The sequence below is a fragment of the Haplochromis burtoni genome, unplaced genomic scaffold (assembly GCF_018398535.1).
Source record: "Haplochromis burtoni strain Fernald_Lab_line unplaced genomic scaffold, NCSU_Asbu1 Contig_62, whole genome shotgun sequence".
NCBI classification, from domain to species: domain Eukaryota; kingdom Metazoa; phylum Chordata; class Actinopteri; order Cichliformes; family Cichlidae; genus Haplochromis; species Haplochromis burtoni.
In genome coordinates this window covers 425,797-448,541 of record NW_024582423.1, presented here as the reverse complement: position 1 = coordinate 448,541, position 22,745 = coordinate 425,797, and the positions used below count along the sequence as shown (strand labels likewise).

The following is a 22,745-nucleotide window of genomic DNA, read 5'->3' as shown; positions in this document are numbered from 1 at the left end:
CTGTACCTCCTCTCATCCTTCAGGGGCTCTCTGCCTCACTGTCTCTTACTTCTCAGTAAGACTCTCTATCTCTCGCTCGCACGCGTAAACGCCGCAGCGTCCTCCCAGGTGGTGAGCGGTTGCTGGGAGCGACTGCAACAATGTCCCCGGTGTTCAGACACTGTCACCTCTTTTTACTGTGCATCCCCCCGTTTCCGTCCCGTTATCTTACTTAATCCCTCTCTTCCCGTCTCTCTCTATATCTCTCATATTTTTTTTTTGTCCCAGAATAATTTTGTGCTCTTCTCCTTTTGCCACAATCTAGTTTGTGGCATATTAGACTTGCTGTCATGCTGTTTCTCCACTACTGCACTGGAAAAATGGACTCAAATCCTTACCGTCTGTCAACTCCACAGCGTGGCATGTCTTTTAACACTTCTGAAGCCTTTGAGTGAGAAGTGTGAGAGTGGAGGAGGATGATGATGATGGAGAAGAAGAAGAAGGAGACCATGACTCTTGGTTTTATTTGGCGACACTTTTTGTTCTACAACAAAGAAGCCAAGGCTGCGCCATGAACTGTAAACCATGTGCATAAAGTACCAAAAGAGAAGAAGAAGAGGGGGACACACACATGCGCCACACACAGAGGAGAGAGTGACAAGCTGAATGAAAGATCGGGGAAGCAAGACAAGCAGGACACGGAGGGAATGGAGGTTTCAGTAGCTGTGGGTATTCAAAGCACAGTGTTCACAGTAAGAGAGTGACTTACTGAACAGGGTGTCTGTTTCTGTGCCTCTCAGTCAGCTTTAAGCAGCTCTGCGCAATGCTCAACAGGAACCCTGCACTCCTGAGACTCTTGCTTGTCTCTTCGTTTTTCCTTGTGTGGTAGCCTTTTTTTTTTAACCTCTCTCCACCTGCCTAGCTGTCATCTCCTCTCCCCACCTCTCCTCCTTGTTGTTATTTCATCTCTTTCACCCGGATCTGAATATTGTACTCCCTGACCCCCTCCTCCTCCCTCTCCCTCTCTCTTTCTCTCTCCCTCTCTCCTTCTATTGCCTTGTTTCCCTATTTCTCTCTCTCTCTCTCTCTCTCCCTGCGAGGAGGGAAAACAGCATCAACGGCTGAGCCACAGTAACAGCACATGCAACAGGGTGCAGGCAGCACCTTCTGCTTCACCACCTTCCTCTCTGACTCTCGCTCCCTGCCAGAGGAAAGACACAGAGAAGAGAAAGAAGAGCACAGGAGTGAAGCCGTGCAGGTGAAGATCTGTTGCGCAACAGATCAGAAGAAGAGAGAGAAAAAAGTGACATTAACAGGGAGACAGGAGTCAGACATTTACCCAGTCTTAAGACTTAAGGAAAAAGGGGGCAACAGAGGGAGACAGGGGCTGTTCAGTGGGTAGTTGAGAATGAAGTGAAGATGCCACCTGTGGCACTAGTTTGAATCAAGAACAGCCTCCTCTAGTCTGCGTGGCTGCCCTACTTGCCACATCTGTTGACTACATTTTTAACACTAATGGCTTCCAAGAAGAAGTGGGCAGAGCGGAGGGAGTTAAGACGGGAGCGGCCGTTCTCCACCCGGGATGATTCATCTGTTGCATCCGGGACATCTGGGCCAGGACGTCCCACCACCAGGGGGCGTTTCTCGGAGTCGTGGAAGAGGCTCAGCTCCAGAGGGGGGTCCACCAAGAGGGGGGTACTCAACTCTCAGCAGCCACCGGTAAGATGTTTCGAGGCCCCCGCTACTGGTTCCCCCAAAGATTAATCGATGATCTGGGTGCTGGGAGGGGAAATGGGACAGGAAAGGCTGCTGTTAAGCACCTGTGAGAGATCAGGAGGTAATTGGGGTAAAGGAATTTGTAAGACTAATTTAACCAATCAAATGTACCAGTTTAGTAGTTTAGTACTAAACTGGTACATTTTAGTAGTACTCAAGTAACAGCAGACTTTTTACACTTCTTGAGTGGTAAAAAACATTTAGCGTGTAGGTAGGTTGCTGTTTTTGCCACAGAGTAGTTGTTTTTTTAGCTTTATAGTCTGCCATCACCTGTTACCTTGGAAACCACATGCAGCAGTCAGAATAGCTTTATTATATTCATATTGACTTTATTGTATACACATACTCTAAATCACACAAACATATAAGATCACTTACTGGTTATGGCTTAAAGCTGCCACTTTTTTCTTTAACTTTACTGGCAGTCTTCTGTAGGAGCACCACAGTGTCTTGTCTACCAAAGACTAATGGTGATTAAGGTGCCTGCGTTTCCTGCACATAATTAGCAAAATGTCCAAAGGACCAGTCCGTAAAAACCCAGAATACCCAGTGGATGTGTAATGGGACAAAGGAAAAGAACTGCACATGCAATAGTGATTCAAACAAATGAAATAACTTACCTTGTGTATTGAACCAAACAAAAGACCAGCCTTGAGGACAGTGCCATTTGGAAGTTTTTGCATTTTCTTAAAAACAGGTATCAGCTTTATGACTATAAAAACAGATATTTTAATCTTGGTAACACTTTATGATAACCCTCAGCAACCAATTTTAGCAAATATTTCTCTCACAGTGAAATCGATTTTCTTGCTCTACTTGCAGATTATGTGTATAAATGTATACACTATATTAGAGGATCTATTAACATTATGTAGATGAATATTAATGTTTATGTGGCTCACTTGTCAAGGCTGTGAACCTGCAGAAGAGCTTGTGTGATTCTGTGCGAAACCAATGGGTTGAATGACAGCAGCATTTGGGAATGATAATGGACTCAGTAATTACATTTTTTTTTCTTTTATAGAGTTACAATCACATTTGGAAATCATTATTCTGGATTGTATTATATTACACAAGCTTAGGATCAAGTAACAATACCGATGGTTATTAAACAGCTTTATTATTTCACTGTTTCCTCACAGCAAACTGTTTGCTAAATCCTAATTATCCATCAACAACATATTAACGATGGCGACTACAAAGTGTAATCTCCATCTTAATAGCCTCTTCGGAAATGGCCTACGCATAATACAATATTCCTGTGGATTAGCATTACTTTACAATTTATGAATAATCCAGGAGACAGAATTAAACTATTAGCACTTGCTTGTAAATATATCGGAAGTTTAGATGAATCACTGAAATTCAGACTCTTACTGTTCTCTACTCTTCATTTCTTATTTCCATTTTTCTGCTTGTCTTCTTGTTCCGCTTCAAAGTGCCAGGATGCTTGTGTACTCCGTCTTATGGCAGCACCTGTCAAGCTAGTGGGAAAAATCTTCTCCATAGTCACTGCAGCAGTGATGAAACTTCTGGGTAATATGATTCTTAGGGATGCAGGGTCCGGTTCACACTATTTTCCGAAATACAGATCTTCTTTGATGTCTATGGATTTAGATGAGACCAGCTAAAGCCATCGGTTAGCCGAACTATCGCACTTAGCCAATCTGTGGCGTGATTTGGCAGCAGTTCCTGCAGTTGGAGATGTGCAGGGGACAGCGATATGCACAGATGGAGATACTAGATCTGTTTCCAGTTTCTCACTTGTGCTCCAGTAACCAGTACGATTTAATATTGCACACAAAAAAACTCAAAGGAAATGGAGCTTTTATTTATTTATTTTTTAGCCACATGGACTTAAAGGTAGTGAGCAGCTATACAGTTTTGTTCCACGTGGGCTTAGAGATCATCTGAATATATGGAAAAAGCTCATTTCATAACATTAAAGCCATTATATATTCTCCTGATTGCGTTTCATGTGCACAGCATTAGCTTCTCTTGGTCATTTGGGATTTGAGTTGCTTGGATATGAACCTCTGTGTCATACTACACTGCAACACCACTGCTAGTGTCACATCATTAGTCATCCATAATGGCTGCTGTAGGTGTGTGTGTGTGTGTTTGTATGCCTTTTTATAGAGCAAGTGAGCGATCCTGTGTGTGACTAACTAAATGAGTGGGACAGACAGTGAAGAATAGAAATAGTGATAGATGAAGAATTACTCACCTAACATCCAATATTTTGTAATTATTCTGAATGGATGAAAGACGGGAGGATTAGAGGCCAGGGAAGACCAGGAGAATGAGGCATTTAAAAAAAAATTCACCACAGCATTGTGGATTTAAGTGTATTTCTTGAAATCTCGAGTAAATGTCTGCATACTAAATGGAAAAAAAAACCTTACAAAAATGGCGAATATGGCAACCAGCTGCAAAGAGATGACATCTTCTGCCAACTTAGGTTAAGAAGTTCAGTCAAAGTGCTTTCATGAGCCTGTCAAATGTAATATTCCTGCTCAGGCTTTCCAGTCTGCTTAAGTTAAAATGCCTTATGCTATTAAGTTACAGACTTTTTTAACACTTCTTATTTCAGCTTGTAACCAAGTGTTTGGAGTGTTACTTTTATGCTTATTTTTTAACGTATTACCCATAGAAGTTAATTTGTTCCAGATATTACATTACTTTTCCATTTCTTTTGTGTTATGTATTTAAGTATAACCTCAAAGTTGACTGCACAAACAGCACAGTGCATTTCGTTATGATACTACAAGTTGATCCTTCCTTTTACTTGTTGTAAATCAAACTGTGGCTTCTTGGTTGGGGTCAGCATACACTTAGTTTAACCATCACCCTGTGCCTAGATTATTATTATTTTATTTTTTTGCATAGAAATCGAAATTTAATATATTGCCTTTGCAGATGCAGATGAGACATTAGATGTATTGGTATATGTTTCTAGCATGGGTACAGTTTTCGATTTGTGGTCACATTGTTGTTCTTTTTCACAGCTCTTAGAATCCTCAGACATTTTTCTCCTATTTTCTGCACAAATGATCACTGCCACCTTTTCTTCACATCAATCTATCGAACTCATCCAGTTCATGTGCTGGAGGCTATTTGGGCTGTCATGGTGAAAGGCAGGGTACACCCAAACACAGAAAGACAGACACCCATTCATGCCAAAATTCAAACCTATGGCCAGTTGAGAATCATGAGTTAACCTAAGACGGATTTGTTTGGAAGAACTTAGTGAGCCCACTAGTGCAAACTCCACACCAGAAAGACCCCAGGTGATCAGTAGATCTGAATACTTCTTGCTGTGAGCCAACAGTGATAATCACCTCACCACTGCGTTGCTTTTATTCACATAGAACTGTAAGAAATAAAACAAAACAAAAAAACAATAAAGGAACACATTTTGAATCTCATATCTTTCAAAAGTATTTCTAAAAATACTGATGCGAGCCTGTGCTACCCCTCAGCCTCCTAGAAGATGCCCCTTTGGTATAAAGTTGAAAATCCTACATTGTTTAATTCTCAAGTTATTGGATTCACAAACTTGTCCACACCACCCACTGACTATCTGCCCGCCTGGCCGGCTGACAACAATACCCTGTCAACCTTTTACAGCTGAGGGGTAAAAATGGCTAATAATTGCTTTAGAGGTGAGACTGTAAATTTGGTAGTTAGGTTGGTGCAAAACTAAATATAACATACTTTTTTTTTTTAAAAAAAAGAGATGTTTCTGATTTTTAATTTGCTGGCAACAGTTTAATTTAACAAAGAAGGTACTGACTCTTTAGGTTCAGCACAGGCCACGCCCACATATGATTTGTGATCTACACCAGCGGTCTCAAACTCATTACGATGCATTCTCTTTATACAGACAAATATATTCTAAAAAAAGTTGACATCCATCTAAAAATAGATCGATTATGAGAAACATGTTTAATATAAACATTAATTCTCCACAGTTTCCACATTGGTCAGTCTACTGTCATTACAAAGGCTTCCATAACACAAAGGAACTTGCTTAACCATCATACTTCAAGCTAAGGCCATACCACACACTTTATTTAAAAATCACTTATTTATAAAGGGCTAATCAAAGTCCTGTACAATATCATATATGTATAAAAGACAAACACAGGCCAAGTAAAAGAAGAAGTTAAAAAATAACAGAGGATATAAAAAGTAAGCTAAGAGCAACATCTCACGGTTTTGGCCTTGGGTAATGCCGCTTTCAGTAAGAGGGCTATAAAAGTCATGATAATTCAGCCTGATGCTAGTATGAAAACAACTGTTTGAGCAATCCCTTCATGATGTGATCCCAGTCATTTGCAACACAGTGTCAAGTGAAGCGCAAAATATAGCGAGCCAAAGTCCAAAAATGATACTAACTTTCTTAACGTCCTTTCTTCTGGATCTGTACGTATTTATGTTAGTGAAACATGCATGCTTATGTTTATGCGTATGGCTAAAAAAGTGAGTGCAGCGTGTTATGTTGTCTGGCTGTAGCAGGTTCAAACTACAGCTTCTGCTCAGCTTTATAAATTCTCATTATATAATTGCAGAGAGAGCCAGCAGGCACGCAATCAGATCCCAGAAACGGTGATAATTAAAGTGCAGCTGCTAATTAATATTATTGATCACACCTGCACCAGCACCAAAAACATGTCTGAGCGGTATCCACTGATGCCTTTCTATAAATAAAGCTACATATTGGGTGTTTATACTCATCGATGCACTTTAAAGATTGCTGCAGCCACTTTTTTAATGTGCATATGTTTGGTGGCTTCATCACCATATGTTAAATTATGCATTCATGCTGCATTTTTTGCAAATGGTTCGGTACAAGCTTCTCTCCTCTTTCACAGAAAAAGACTTGATACAGTTGGAGTTGTTACTTTGTATCTAGCCCAGCTTTTCACAGCCACACAAATTTCACACCAAATTAGGTTTGGAGCTATCGCTTAAATTTCCCTATGCACAAGTCTGTAGAGATTAAGTGTGTGATACACTGTTTCTCTCAATTTGGGTCTTTCTTTATTGCCATGCGAATGCCCTGCAGTTCACGAAGCCATCTGTGGATCATAGAGACCGTCTGCTCGGTAAGGCTAGAGAAGTCCCACATCTCGTTTAAAGGTCCACGGGGATGTTTTTTTTTTCTCAGGTTTCCCATATCTGATGTCTGTTTGAGCGTAGCTTCTGTGTATTTTAATATGTGAACCGTGTGAGAATATATGAGGAGTCTCCTTTTGAGGATATGGCAATTTGAGATGGGATGGTAGTGTCAAAGCCTCTCAGCTTGTACCGTCACTATCAAGCTTTGGTTGTAATGAGCCTCATCTCATGCCACAGTGGGACCATACTGTCTGTAAAACAGATATTACCCCCCTCCCTTGATCATCCTTGCCCCCGGAGCATGACATCAAAAGCTCCCAGAGCTCATTTGACTCTTTTTCTTATAGGTCTTTAGCTGCTCTGATGGGACACATTGGTGCTTACTATGTGTTTCTGGAGATTTATTTGATGTTAAGAAATAGAAAAAAAGTAAAAGAAAGTTACACCAAACATCAGATAGCTTTTTAAATGGAAACCTGGCAGCTTTGGTCACAGCAGGAAACTGTTTTAGTGCAAAAGACCTACTACATTTTTCCATGAGTCACTCTGTCGTCTGTATATACTCTGTATATATCCCAGCTTCTAGCAAATCATTTTTTCACACAAAACTGGTACATAATGATGTAAGTTAAGATTTTATTTCCTATTTTTTTCCCGTAATTTAAGCGTTGATGTAAAAGCAAACACAGGTCGATCACGCAGCCTCAGTTGGTGTAACCGAACTTACATCACTGTAAAAATGTCCTGCTTGCATACAACAGTCATGCGAACAAATCAAGTTCTTCACGTGTTTGTAGGAGAAACAGATGCAGATTTTGATGTTCCCATCTCTATGCTTTATGTTTTAATTTGTCTCATTCAGCTTCTACCATCCTAACCGTGTAGTTCAAAGTCCTCACTTGAAACCTCGCTGTTTTATTCTTTTCATTTAATGGTTCGTGCTGTGCCATTCTCTCTCTCTGCACTCATACTAGTTGACTGTATTTCACAATGGGTTATAAAAAAAGTTGCATCTGGTAATTCTCTACAGCTATTCCTGCTGCTATTTCCCTCCAGGCTTTTTTTTATTGTTATTTTGCTGCAGTGTTGGGCATAGGGTCTGCCTGTGCCCAACACTGCTTTTGCATAGAAATCACCCAACAAATAACCTGCATGATAATCTGCCGGATAAGATATGTGATCATGACTGGCTCCAGCATCCAGGCCTCCGGGCCCTCAGTCAGCAGTCTGGTCACTGGGGAGGCGACACGTGCAAGGAATCTGAATCAAGGCAGGAAGTGTGTGCTAGGCAATTAAAAAAATCCTCTCATGTTATCTCCTGTGGTTGCTTGGCAAGAATTTAAGCAAATTTTACATTAGCTGTTTCATTCATGGGCCTATGAGTCCTTCAATGTGCATGAATATGGATAATCGCCTCACAGAACTAAAAAGGTACGGCTAACTGCTTAGCATTGCTAACTGTGGTAGATGCTTTTACAAAAGTTTTTTATGGAAGCTTTTTTCCACCAAAAAAACAAAACAAAACAAAAAAAAAGACATTCATAGCTGAAATTTCATGGCAATAAATACAATTTCAAGAAACTAGCTTTAGCTGAGCGACTTGGGACGCTGTGTGAAGCTTACTTACCGGGAAGCATAAGGCATCAGTTGGGGGTGGAGTTTTGTCGCCATCCTGCTAGGTGGGTGGCCGCTCTGCCTAACTCGAGAACAGGGCAACATAGGATGTTGAAATTCATACCATAGGTGCATCTACTAAAAACCTCTGACATATTCCAATCTCAGTGACCTTGAACTCAAAGTCAAGGTCAGAGGTCAACTTTTGCATAAAACAAATTATTTCCTAAAATTTTGTTGCTTTTTTAGTAAAGTTTTATGATAAAAGTTAGAAATTCCACTTTTAGGTTAAGGTTTAATCACTTGCACTGAAAGTGCCCGATTTCTTTTTATATGTTCACATTTCCCTTTTTTAAATTTTAAAAGTAAGTTCATAAGAGGTTACAGAGTTTAACCATACAAAGTTTTTGAGACCACTGTTACTAACAGCTTCACTGCTTCATTAAATTCTTTTGGAAAAGAGTAAATGTTCACCAAATAGCTCCACATCACAGTTGTGTTAGCAGTATTTCAGGCTTATTTTTTTTTAATGCTTCACCTTCTGCTCGTGTTGGATTCTCATTAAAATTAAGTCAAGTATAATAATGCTTCTGAGGCAGAGGTCATAAAAGAGGGAAAGCTTTCACAGTTCCTATGGAAACAGTGTGTTTTTTTAAGCAGTGCTTTAGAACAAAAGTCTCTGTCTCACAAACTTCTTTGTGTTTTCTGCTCCATTGCACAAACACTCAAAATATTAAAAATAAGATCAGACGTCAGGTTAGTGCTGTTTGCCTTTTCAAGCTATTTTTACAGTTAAAGACAGACACTTAACGATTAAATGCAAATAGCTGTATTTTTGACATTGATTGGAAACACGTTCAGTTTTATACTGTTAGCTGTTTGGATCCAAAACTCAATGAGAGAGTAAAAGCTTTGATTACCTTCTTAAACATTTCAAGTTTTGAGTGATTATGTGATTTTTTTGCAACTTTTTTGCTAAAGGTGGTCAGTCTTTCTCCTGCTTTGCATAAAACGTCTCATTTTTACCTACATTTGCATCCTAGGTACAGTTTTCTGGTATTGATTCTAATATCGCTGGGAGGCACTTACTGATTTCTTTTAGGGCATGATGTGTTTTTTTTTAATTTTATATTCATAAATAAGATGCACTTTTTATTTTGTCTTGGCTCTCCTGGGCTCACTTTAAGTGTTGTCCTGTTTTTGAGAGTCCTAATCTTCTTTTTACTAATGTAACAAAGAAGATTCAGCCTTCAGGTTATGATGCTGTGTGAGTGTCGCAAAGACATCATGATGAAAAGAAGAGCTACGTAGCTCTCTTTGCTGACTGAATACACTGTCTGGTTATATTAAGTTATAAATGATGCAAACCATCTCAATTGGCTGCTTGTGAATCTGATATGTGCCTTATCTTGCAACTTTGTTTTGTGCTTTCATGGTTTGTGCTTTGAAGTTCTCTCAGTGTAGCTGTTCAATAAGTGCAGGTGATTAACAAAATGTGACACTCATGCAAAATCAATTGAGCAAATATTTTAGTGCTGTGGTGATACTAGTGCCCCCTTGTGGCTCCTACAGTGAAAGAAAGAGATTAAAAGCCCACTCAGCAGACAATTATTTGACATTTATTTTCCTAACTACTTTTGTAATTGTGTGAGATATTGGCTTTATTTGATTGGAAGGCTAACAATAGCTGATTCACTGACATGCGTGGGCGATGTGGTGGGTTACCAATGCAAGGTAGTGCTAAGACCAAGTGTGAAGAAGGATGATTTGTGCAGATGTTCTGGTAATGGCAATTGCATTTGCACCCTGTTGTTGTCTCAGCAACACTTTTTGTTGCTTCTGGTCACTTAACACGCTTCTTGTTTTTCCAAGCTTCTGACCTTTCCATTTTCAATGCTAACCCGAGCTAGCAGCATTTCATTCCAGAAAACAGGTTTTAATAAATTACTATTCATGTTATGCATAATGTATAGTACCCCTGCTCTATATTGGCAGATACCCAGTATTTTTTAAATTCTTTTCATAGAAGTGTTTCATTCTAGCACAGTAAGGTGAGAACCACGGCTTCTTTGTAAACCACTGGCCTATTGTAATACAACTCATGTTAATTAAATAGAAATTACACAGCAAAGGGAAGGGGGAAATGAGGCGGCCATCTGGAGAAAGGCTAGTGGGTGGCAGATGGACAGAGACAGATGTGGGAAATGTGAAAACATCAGTCCCCACACCACTCTCAAACCGGCATAGTCTGGCAACAAGTTGCTGACTGGGAATTAGCTGTCAAGCAGCCCTGGTTTGTACACAAAATTTAAACAGAAGTAAAACATCCTCTTGTTGATGAAGGAATCATTAATTTAAAAAACAATGACAAGAACAACAACCTGTTCTTGTAATGCAATAATAGATTTAAATTTAAGTAGTCCATCACGTTCATAAGCACCTCTTACTGAGTCTGTGCTGTTCTTGCTACCTCTGAAGCTGTCCTTTTCTTTCATAACCACGTTCTCTTGTTTGTTTGTTTGTTTTTTAGATATTATTATTTTTAATTTTTTTCCAAAACTCACGAGTCTCACATGTTAAGACTTTGAAATGGGAAAACTTCAACTGAAAGATCAGATTCTTTTTTAAGCTAATTTACACTCTTTAGACCTAGAACATGACATAAACACAATAAAGGACCTACTCACTCCTCTTTGATGTTTTCCGTCTCGTCGTTCCTGTCCTCATCATCACCTGCCTAAATAAATAAATAAATGGACAGGATGAGATGGCACCCTGTGGTGAGATCTCACCAGCTGTCACTGCACCATAAGATGACCTTGTGAAGATCTACGTAGCTCATAGGCTATATAATGCCAGAACTGGGGAAAGAAAGGTCATGAGGAGCCCAGCCCACCAAGAAAATGACGTGCTTATCTTTTAAAGTTTTATTTTAGAGTCCATCTAAATTGAAAATCTGAAACAACTGAGTAATTGGTTTATTTTGGTAAGTGTCATAGCATGTTTGAGACCTTCGTTTCACTTTCTGTTAGCGGCAGTCATGAATCAGAAGAATCCCGAGGCTGGGCTGCTGGCATGCCAGTGCAGCTAAGTCCTCAACGTTTTAATCTGCTTAACACACTTTTCAGTGGCAGACCAGTAGTACAAATAAGCTGGTTATTTGATGGCAGGGAAGGTGTGTATGTGTGTGTGTGTGTGTGTGGAGGGTGTTGTCTGACATCCATAGCAACAGTAGCATGGAAACAGCCTAAAGTATCATGTGGAGTTTGTTTAAGAAGTGAACACTGTGGGAGGTGTCAGATAGTGGGAGAACGTGCTGTGGAGACAAAGCATCTTTTGGGAGGATAAAAGCAGTTATTTGTACGTGATTGTGTCCGTGTGTGTACGTGAGACAGAGGAGCAGAGGGAGTTTGTGACACAGATGGAGCTTTAAGTGCCAGAGGATTGAGTAGGCAGGCAGGGTAAATTTGAAACATCTCAAAGTGTTTGGTCTTACAAATAAAAGTTGAACATTTAACGACTTTTTTATTTTGTTTTATTTTTATTTTTGAACTGCCTCTGTGCCTCTGACAGCTGTGGCAGTGTTTTCAACTTGTTTACTGTGAGTATGTCTGCTAAATTAATGTGGAAATGACCATAACTCTAATTACAATGTGGAGTGGGATATAAAACCTGATTTAAAAAATAAACAGATAAAAGTTGTTTACTTTTGGCATCATATATGCCTCAATCCTGAGCGTGGAGACTGTGCAAGTCTCACCGCACCACAACACAGTTTATGAAAACAGTGAGCCAGTATCTGCACGTTCACTCAAATAACAAGTCAGGGTTTGCTTATGTTTCCCAGAGGTGGGAGTCTCGCCGTGTTCCAGACTTCTTGAAGATGACTTTTTCCGTGTATAAGGTGGATGTAGCTTCTGATACAGAAAAAACCTTGCACCTGCAGTTTTTCAACTGCCAAAAGGGGTCGACTCTTCTATTTGAAGTCCAGCTGTGGAGAAATGCATTAAAAAAACCCTAATTTCTAGTTTTCCAAGCCAAAACATATCTCCATGTGGACATTGTGACTCTGTTCCAGTCACAAAGACAGTCATGTAGGATGGACTTTAGGGCAGGCTTAGCTTGTGATTGACATGTCACAAACCAGCGTTTATTCTTCAATTTTGCAGTCAGACTCCTCTTCCTTCACTCCTCACCCCTCATGTGCTATTTGAAAAGAGGAACATGGTGATGTCAAAAACTCTCATCTCGAGGCTTCATCACAAAAAAAACACATTGTTAACAAACATCATGGCTGCATCCATCGTTTAAGTGGTGATAGCACAATATTCTGCAGAAATACCTTCACTGCCATTATTGAACTATTGAATTGAATGAGATATTTCTGTATACTGCAACATCATCAGTCATTTTTCTTTTTTTTTCTATATTTAAACAACTAAAATATCCATACAAAAAGAATGAAAGAAGAAAAAAAAAAGAAATGAAAAGAAAAAGACGCAAAACAGGAAACGATAAATAAATAAATAGAAGATACATAAGGAAAAAGAAAAAGGAAAGAAAAATAAATAAATAAAAATAAATAAATAAATAAATTTAAAAAAATGTAGAGTTTTTGTTTCCATTAATATAACTAATATTTCTAGTAGTTAACAAAGTCAAAATCTAAAGCAAAAGCAAAAACTGGCCTGCATTTTTTAATGTAGTCCATCCATTTCTTCCATCGTGATACAAACAGGTCCCTCTGTAATTACAAGTCTGTAATTTGGTTGCTGTCACACACATTTTGGAGGTGTGGTGAGACCCTTTTGTTGAAGTGTGTCTCTGGAGATCTTCTCCCTGGAAACCATTCAGAAGGATGATGTGAATGGTGAACTTTTCAGGGCAGGGAATTGAAAGGGCAAAAATGAACTGCTGCCATGGATAGAAAAAGAGAGGGAGAAGAAAAGCAAGATGACAGGGTATGATAAGGTTGCATGGCATACTATTGTTGCTGTGTCAGTGATTCCTCAACTCTCCTTGATGAGGCAATGACCGCGGTGGGCACGACGCACACTATCTGCATATTTGGAGAGATTATATGTGTGGAAGCTGCCTGATTGAAGGCGTATCCTGACCTCAAAAACTCTCATTTCGATTGCTTCAGTTTGACTCGAGTTGAGTCTTTGTTATGCAGCCCGCCAAGGTCCTCTGAACTATAAGTGAGTTTGCCTGCACTGTCTGCTTTTGTCTAGATAAACTGCTATAAATAGAAAACAGGAGCTGACAGATTTTATTTTTTTTTGTAGATAAAATACCACACCATACACCACGGAGGGCTTCTCATTTATCGCAGTCTTCTAAATGCCATGCAAACAAGAACACATGCATGGGTGACAAGGAAAATATGTGATCAGAAGTCATCAAAATTGTAGCTTTAATAGGGCTTTTATTTATCGCTTCTTCTTCCTCACTGATCCACCCATCAACTCCTCACTGCTCTTTTCTCTCCATTTGATTTTACAGAGACGTGGAGGTGTTATGGCACTTCAGTAATACTTTCTGCAAAGCTTTTGGATCATCCTTGACATTTACTGTGAAAGAGCACTGCGAATTAGATTGGGGAGATCGTTTTCAGGTTACTTTGTCTATACTTTGTGCAGCTTGCCTTTCAGGCTTGTGCAGTAGAGTGGCAGAAATTCAGAAGTGAAATAACTGGCGCATGCACAGCTTCACGCTGAAACAGAAAGAAATGAAGCAAAAGAAAAAGGAAAAAAAATGTTAAAAACATTAAAAAGGCACGCGACCTCAAAATTACTGAAATAATTAATCAGATACACTTGTGATTGTTATTATTAGTGCAGGATAGAGTAAAGGCATGCTTAAACACAAGGCATTGTGACTTGCCAAAGCAATATATAGCCTCTTAAAAATGAACATGCTTTGAGTCGCTCCCCTTATGGATTTGTCAGATTACTGGCATGGGTCCTGATCAAAGCTTTTTTAAACCCGCCTCTAAGCAGCCTTGCTCTGAATTCCTTCCGCTAATTTATCCTCGCTGAGACAGAGGAGGAGAGGAACAGAAGTGGAGCAAGAGAGGCAGACAGAAGTGTTTCAGAGATGCTCAGTCATGCCTCGGCAAAAACAGCTTCCATTAGTGCCCAGCTCATATTAGATTAGAGTTTTTCTGAATGCTGAAAGAAATTATAAGTCTTAATTTTTCATTTCCATTCCTCTTTTTAGAGAAATCATTAGTGTTTTTTTAATGGGTTAGGGTGCCATGTATTGATTTGATGAACAGGGCCTGACAGACAGTGAAATCTCTGCTGGCCTCTTGGTCTTAATTTATTTATTTTTTTTGCATATTTGTCACATTTGCATGTTTTAGATCATCAAATTTCTTTTTTTTTTTTTTTTTTTTATTTATTTTTTTTTTTTTTTTTTTTTTTTTTTTTTTTTTTTTTTTTTTTTTTTTTTTTTTTGTTTTTTCTTTTTTTTTTTTTTTTTTTTTTTTTTTTTTTTTTTTTTTTTCTTTCTTCGATCATCAAATTTCAATATCTGATAAAGATCATATTAATGTGATTGGCCAGTCATATTATGTGGTCATACTATAAATAGTAGCTGGTATCTGGGTTTGATCAGTTTGATCGGGCAATGCCGTTTCTGAGAAAAACAAAACAAAACAAAAAACAGCCAATTGGAAGCTTCTGCGGCTACAGCCTGTAATCACACCTGTTTACCACCGAGTGAAATAACTGAACTTATGGGCCAAAATAATAACATACCAGTAATCCATAGAGAGGAGGCTTCTGAAGAAATAATCCAGAGGCAATCTCTACAAAAGCACGACTCAACCAATTCAGACCCAGGCAGCAGGACATGACTCCTACCTGTAAAAGCTATGGAAGTCAGGTGAGGGATGCTAAGCTAGCAGCTACTATTTATAGTGTGACTATACAATCCGATTGGCCATCAACCAGCAATTAGCAATGCAACATTAAATCAAATATTCATTCTGCTACACATGGAAGAGTGGTGAACTTTCCCAGGAGTGGCCAGCCTACCAAAATTACTCCAAGAGCGCATTGGCGACTCATCCAGGAGGTCACAAAAGAATTCAGAACAACATGTACAGAACTGCAGGCCTCACTTGCCTCAGTTAAGGTCAAAGTTCATGATTCAATAAACAGAAAAAGAGACTGGGCAAAAAAAAGGTAAAATCCACGGCTGACCATAAAGAACACAAAGGCCTCACGACCCCCCCCCCCCCCCCAAAAAAAAAAAAAAAAAAAAATCATTGATCCTCAAGATCAAATACTGCATTTTGCGTGTACTTGGGTTATTTTTGTCTAATATTAAAATTTGTTTAAAGCCTGTAAGTGCGACAAAATATGCAGAAAAATACAGAATCAGGATCGATCAAACACTTGTTCACAGCACTGTACGTTTTAGCCCTGACTGTCAGCATTCAAGCTTTCTCCCAGAATTTGAAGGTAGAAGTGATACCCCTCTGGCAAACACATAAACCCAAACAAATAAAAAGCACTTTGATAAAACTGGTAAAGTGCAACCTTTAAACCAACCTCAGCCATTTTTAGGTTAAAATGTTAGTGTAGGTGTTGATTATCAGACCAACTTGAGGCTGGTACTTTGAACAGCATTGCAGCTTTGAGTTTGAGTTTGATTGGTAGAGCTGCTTTATATGACTTTGTTCTATTTCTGGACATTTCAAAGAGTTTTTCTGATTAATTACCCAGTAAATGTACAGTGGGATCAATCAGTCATCACTGCCTGCTGTGGGTCACACATCTCATCTTGTTATCAGTGTAGAAAGTAGCTAACTGTTTAAACATTCACCCTATTTAGACTTCGCCGTGTGATGTTTGCCTCTGCTGATTATCCCTGATGCTTAGGATTATATTTAATGGAACTATAATAATTTCTCATGACATTTGCTGGAATATTTCCTCCATAATATGCTCCAGGAAGCATCGGTGTAATTGGTATGCTGACATCGAAAAAGTTAAATAGCACGTATTCAGGCTACGTAAAGCATCTAATAAAACGGTTGCCAAATCTAGAATTAGGAAAACATATAATAGGGAGCTCTGTCTTTTTTTATGTAAATGTGGATGTATTTTTTTTATGTAAATTTTGTCATCTTTGATTTAGGATCTGTTGATCTGAAACCCGTGTTGCACCCTCGCTTTGAACTGTGGCTTTGAAGCTATTCAGTCTGATGCCGTGAGTCTGGGCTTTGAGGCTGAGTGTATCCTCCTATGTATCTCCTGGTTTAGCGGTGCTTGTGGCAATAATCATTGCGATAAAAGCCATTACCAGGGGCCCCGGGCCCACTGGGCTGCAGGTCTAGCTTTATTACTCTGACCCATAGGATGGTAATTACGCTATGTCTATGTTGCTACGGCAACGTGGAGGTTCTCCACAGCTAATGCAAAATTTATGTCAGGGGAGTGTGGCATTTTGTGTTTATACACATTGTTGCAGGCAAGCGTTGAGTCTTGTATGTGTGCATGTGTGTCACTTCTGAGAGCTCATTTCAAAGACAGAGGCAAAATGCAGGAAGTTGACCCATTATTTGTAGTGTCCATTATTTCACCTCACTGGTTCCAGCCACACAGCTGGGTACTAATGCCTGATTTTAGGCTGGGCTGGAAACATTTCAAACAACAAACCACATCAGATGCTCTCAGATTCCTGAACTAAACGGATCCGAGCACCCGGGGTGAATCATTTCATCAAAGTCTGCTTATATTACAGCGGTTTTTGGATTAGTTTCGTAAACTACGGCTTCTGTGATATACTGAATGAAATTACAATATCTGTTACATACAGCTCTGAAAATCTTTCAGGCTGTAAAAGTTTTGCTAAAAGTTTCTCAACTTGATCCTGGATTGAATTAACGAATCAAAAGTCTAGTGAAGCCACAGAGAGTGCTGCAGAATGAGGCTTCAGGTTTAAGACAGCAGACTATTCCACAGCACTGGGGTGCAATGAGTGACTGTTCATTATAGTGGCTCCTGACACTGAGCCGTGTCTGCATTGCTCTGTTGACTCAGAAGATTAGATCGGCAAGCACTAAGGCTAATCTGGCATTTATAGATTTCTCTGAGCCTGCATTCGTGTGTGTGTGTGTGTGTGTGTGTGTATGTATATGTGTGTGCACTAGCTCTCCTTTGAGCACTGAGCTGACGGGGACTTGTGGGCTTCAGGTATTACCAGATGGGCTGATCTGTTGTCTCGAGATGAGTGTGTCCCTTTAAAGAGAGAGAGGAAACACCAGATCACCTATGATACAAACAGATGTTGCAGATGGATCCTCCTCGCTCAGGTTCTCATGTGCACAAAGCAACCTTCTATTTTCTTACCTGCTGTTTTCTTTTCGTGATCTGACTTCAGCAAAAAGACCAGAGACTTTATGTTTTTGGGTTGCCCGTATGTCCCATTTGTGTGACTGTGATATCTCTTATCACTGTGAAAGAGTTTCTTCAGATTTGGTGCAAATGTTCACTCGGGCTCAAGGAGAAACTGAGTACATGGTGGCTGAGAACAAGATATTTTTTGGGCGTTACTCATGGAGAATTACACTAATTCACCTTTATTACGTGTAATAAAAACAATAAAAGAAATATTTTATGAAATATTTTATGAAATCTGTTAAGAACGTGTTCAAAAGTAAAAATTATATTATTATTTTTTAGGTAAATAACAAACAGAATTGACATTTTTAGACCCAAATATGATCCGACACACTGGAAGTCAGAAATTAATCAAACGTTACATTAATAAAATTCATTTTTTCTGTTCAGTAATGCAAATGTTTGGCATCTAATTCAATGATTTTCAATTTTCAGTATTAAAAATATCATTTCGGTTAAAGAGGTTGCACACACATGGTATATTAACCATTCCAGAAACATAATTTTTTTTTTAGTAATTAACAATAATTTTAATTTAGAGCAGCTGTGGCATAAAACTTCTAGTGTGTGCTGGGCTAATAAATTTGGTAGGACTGAAAATTTCTAACTCTGGTGTTGTCACAGGAATAAATGGCGTTAATTTATATTTGAGTTTGTTTTTAGATGATGTAGCCCAGCATAAGGCCAAAGGTTTCCAGTATGATGCAATGTCCTTTAAACGGGCCACAACCATATCCCAGATAACCTCTGACATACAGCAGGTCCTAATATAACTCTGATGCACATCACATGTTGACGTTGCATGTCTTTCATTGTAAAGCTTCCACCATTTCCCACCAATTTCAGCAACTTTTAGTTTAAACACTTTTAGCTTTTGCATGAGAAAAAACTGTGATACACCTGCGGTTTGCAGTTTCTCTGCATTCAGCAAGAAGTTGGAAGCCCTGCCAGTTTAAACTAGGAGTGACAGTCTGCTGCACCACTATGAAAAAAAGTCTCAAAAATTCCTTTCACATACACCAAAATAAGTGGTCACACAATATTTCCACCCATTGTATTTAATTATATTATGCCTTTAAATGCTATTTTTTTTATTAGTACCTCTAAAAGAGTTAAAGATAGGGACTATAAAACGAGGTTGTTAAACACCAAAAAAAAAAACCCACAGGTAATAACCTTCCTAGACTATTTTAACAGATTGAGATGAAAATTTATGATAGTTTGAATCCCTTCAGTGGCTTTTATGCATCCATATTATGCATAAGAGCTCTCTATATGTGAAATAAGTGTCTCTCTGCCATGCCCTCTCTGGTTTCTGTCCATTACCCATTTTATTCGCTCTTTGCTTTTATACTTTCCTCTCTAATTCTCCCTCTGAGGGGCTGCAGAGAAGTTCTCTCACCATGTTCTTTGTCACACTTGTCTGCTTCATCGAACGTTAAAAAACTCCCCCAGATCTACTTTTTGAGAAACTTGAAGCTTAACGCTACACATTTTTAGCTCTGGGCTAGAATTTGATGTTTGTCATTGATTTATCGTGGAGTTTTTTTAACAGGTCTTCCCCATATATTCAGTCTTCCTACACTCACTGCCCTCTGTGTAAAACTCTGACAGCGTGAAATCCCTAAAAACCTCAAACCACAAGGGCACAAACAAAAGCATATTTGGTTTACTGATGTACTTCCTATATTGAACTAGTGCTGAAAGGAAGATGTTGTATTGTTCATAGCCCCATGCTAGATTTTGGTCAAATTGAGCTGTGGTACATGACGAAAGCAGGGAGGATTTCAGATCAGTCAGATGACAATGATGCCTGTGTCCCTGGGTTAATACAACATTTTTGCCAAGCAGATGCTTTTGATATACCAAGCACTTAAAAGAGGGCGAAAGCAACACAGAAGTTATCTGCTCTGCATATGAATGCCTCAAGCATGTGATGCATCAGATATACAGAATAGTCTTAGACAAAACATTCGGTCACATCATACACATTCTCACTGAACATGCTGCCTGCTTTAATTTAATTGCCATATCTCTTGTGAACTCTTTTTTTTAACCTTTACACACATGAAGTGACTGCTGTGGAATAAGAAATCACCTTAGTTGTGTTTTGGTATATCATAGTTTAAAAGGCTTTTGGGAGGATCTTGTCACCATCTTCCTTGTAGCTTCTAATTAGTGCTTGCGCCGATCATTTAATGAAAGCCAAATTAACGAAAGACATTGTGTTGTCGTTTTATGCACTGGAGGCTATAGACAATTTTTCCTCCTCTGTATTTAAAAGTAGTGGAAAGAAATCTGCACTCAGTCTACTGAAAGTGTATGCAGTTTAGCATATATTTGACAATGCTTGTTTGTATAAGCGATTTCAGCAAACTTTCACAACAACTAAAAAAAAAAAAATGAATGTCTCATCCAGGGATGCTTTACAGTGAAAACTGTGAAAGTTGGCTGCTATGCAAGAAGAAATTAATCATGTGCGTTTGGCGTATCGTGCATTGAAAAGCTGCTTTTCTTTTTGGCACACTTGATATGACACAATGCAGTGCAGCTACGGTGATATAAATTAAAGAATGCATTTAATGTACTGAGTGTAAGATGCAATATCTCACCCATAAACCTAATGATGCTTGTCCCTATTCTGCAAGCATGTAGTCGTGAGAGATTTTGTCTTTTTACTACATTCTATTATGGGTAATGTCAAATGCCACATAAATTATTTCTACTGCAGAGAAAAGAGGATTGACTCTCGCTGTTCCTCTTTTACTAACTCACAGCATGCAGCAATGTGCGCTAAACTAAAAGGCTGAATTTACCTCGAGCAGCGACTGTTTAAGTTCTTTGCACCTCTCAACTCCATCATTAATTGCTTTATTCCATCTTTTCCCATAGTTTTCGCTTCATTCCCATACAGTTTTCAACAATGGATTTTGTATTGCATCCCTGTCATATCTAGTTATCCATTCATCCCCACCTTCATATAAGTAACATAAAGGTTGCTAGTTTGACCACCCACTTCTGTCTTTTTTGCATCCATTTATCCAGTTCAGGGTCACATAATGCAAAAATCACAGCTTAGTGCATTTAGAAAGAAAGTGTACTTTATTGATCCCCATGGGGAAATTCCTCTCTGCATTTAACCCATTCACTCAGTGAAGCAGTGGGCAGCCATTGGGCGCCCGGGGAGCAGTGTGTAAGGACAGTACCTTGCTCAGGGGTACCGAACCCCTGACCTTCCGATCATGGGGCCACCACTCTACCTACTGAGCTATCCCTGCCTTAGGCATGTAGATATCATCAAGACGAAGTTTGTTTTAATGCTTGGTATCAAAAGTGGGAAGACTGTCATTTGAATGTGGTATTAGATGGGCTGAAAGCATGGATCCATCCCGTCAATGTCAATGGTTGTTGATGGTGTAAGGGGGTGGGGGAGATTTTCCTCACACACTTTTCGCCCCTTACCAGTATGCCACAGCTTACCTGAATATTATTGCTGACCATTTCTTTCCCTTTATGATCAAAGTATATCCATCTTCTGATGACTGCCTCTAGCAGGGTAACACACCATGTCACAAAGCTCAGATCATCTCAAACTGGTTTCTTGAACTTGACAATGAGTGCACTCTACTCAAATGGCCTCCACAGTCAGCAGGTCTCAAACCAATAGAGCAGCTTTGGGATGTGCTGGAATGGAAGATTCGTGTATGTGCAAGAGCTGTGTGATGCTGTCACGCCAATATGGAGTAAAATTGATGAGGAATGTTTCCAGCAGCCTGTCAAATATAAGCCATGAAGAATTAAGGCAGGTCAAAAGGCAAAAGGGGCTCCTAAGTGATACTAGCAAGGTGTAACTAATGAAGTGGCCAGTGAGTGTAAATCCCAGCCAAACATTATGGTGTTATTCAATCCTGGAAGAACATGAATTGGACCATAGCTTCTGCAGTAAGTTAAAAAAGAACAAGAAAAAACAAGCTTGTTTTCAGTAGCCAGAATGAGCATGCTATTAAACAAGACAGCGAATTTTGGAGGCACCTTGCTAATCAAGCTAGCATTAGCTGCTAATTTAATTTGTGACTGCACACAATTTATCTCATTTTTATGACCAAATTTGACTTGTTGTTTCTGTGTTGAAAAGAATTTAAAGTTTGATGAGTCATTTTAAGAACAGAAAGCTGAGCTACTTTTGATATTTACCAGTTTTATGACACTTCTGAGGACTCTCCTCAGATAAAGATTCATGTTCAGGTAAATTGGTTTTGGCAGGTGCTGTCCATAAGCTGATGAATCTAAATAATAAACGGGATCTTTGTTGACCTGAAATAGCATTATGCTAAGCTGTGATAAGGCGGTTGCTACCTGAACAGTCGCTACAGGTCATTATTTTTAATCAGTGCCATCTTCTCACTCTGTTACCTCTGGCTTATCCGATAATGTTTATCAACAGCCGTTTGGACCTGCCAATAATATTTAGCAGCACTGCTCGAGGCCTAAATACCAGAGATGAAATATGCATATTTTAGGGGATGTGAAGACAGATATGCAACGCATTTTGAGTCAGCTAATATCAGTTTAAGAGGGCTAGTAACCTTAGAAAACCACCTACAGTAGAGTGTGAATATTTAAGTGACTGGCTCGTGAGTGATGGTGAGTGGAGAATGGAGAATTTCCCCCAAATGTGGAGAAAAGAACACATTTTGAGAGCAGTGGTGTGAATGTGTGTGAGCTTGTGTACGTGCGGTTCCATCCCACAGGCTAATAATCATTGCTTCTCTCCAGATGGAGGAGTGTACCCAACTCAGCAGAAGTCTTCCTGCCTCTTCGGGGCAAAGACAGTGG

At 39.2% G+C, this 22,745-nt stretch overlaps 1 protein-coding gene across 9 annotated transcripts in view; it reads left to right on the top strand.

The window, feature by feature from the left end:
* The first annotated feature begins 1,042 nt into the window (after positions 1-1,042).
* trpm3 (transient receptor potential cation channel, subfamily M, member 3) overlaps positions 1,043-22,745 on the top strand; it is a 144,568-nt gene continuing 122,865 nt past the window's right edge. Inside the window, exon 1 of one of the 9 annotated variants that reach the window (XM_042221177.1) lies at positions 1,043-1,698. In XM_042221177.1, the coding sequence (XP_042077111.1) occupies positions 1,495-1,698 (204 nt within the window). In that variant the 5' untranslated portion in view covers positions 1,043-1,494. The remainder of the gene's footprint in view (positions 1,699-22,745) is intronic. The other 8 variants (XM_042221173.1, XM_042221172.1, XM_014333677.2 and 5 more) reach the window with 8 other exon arrangements.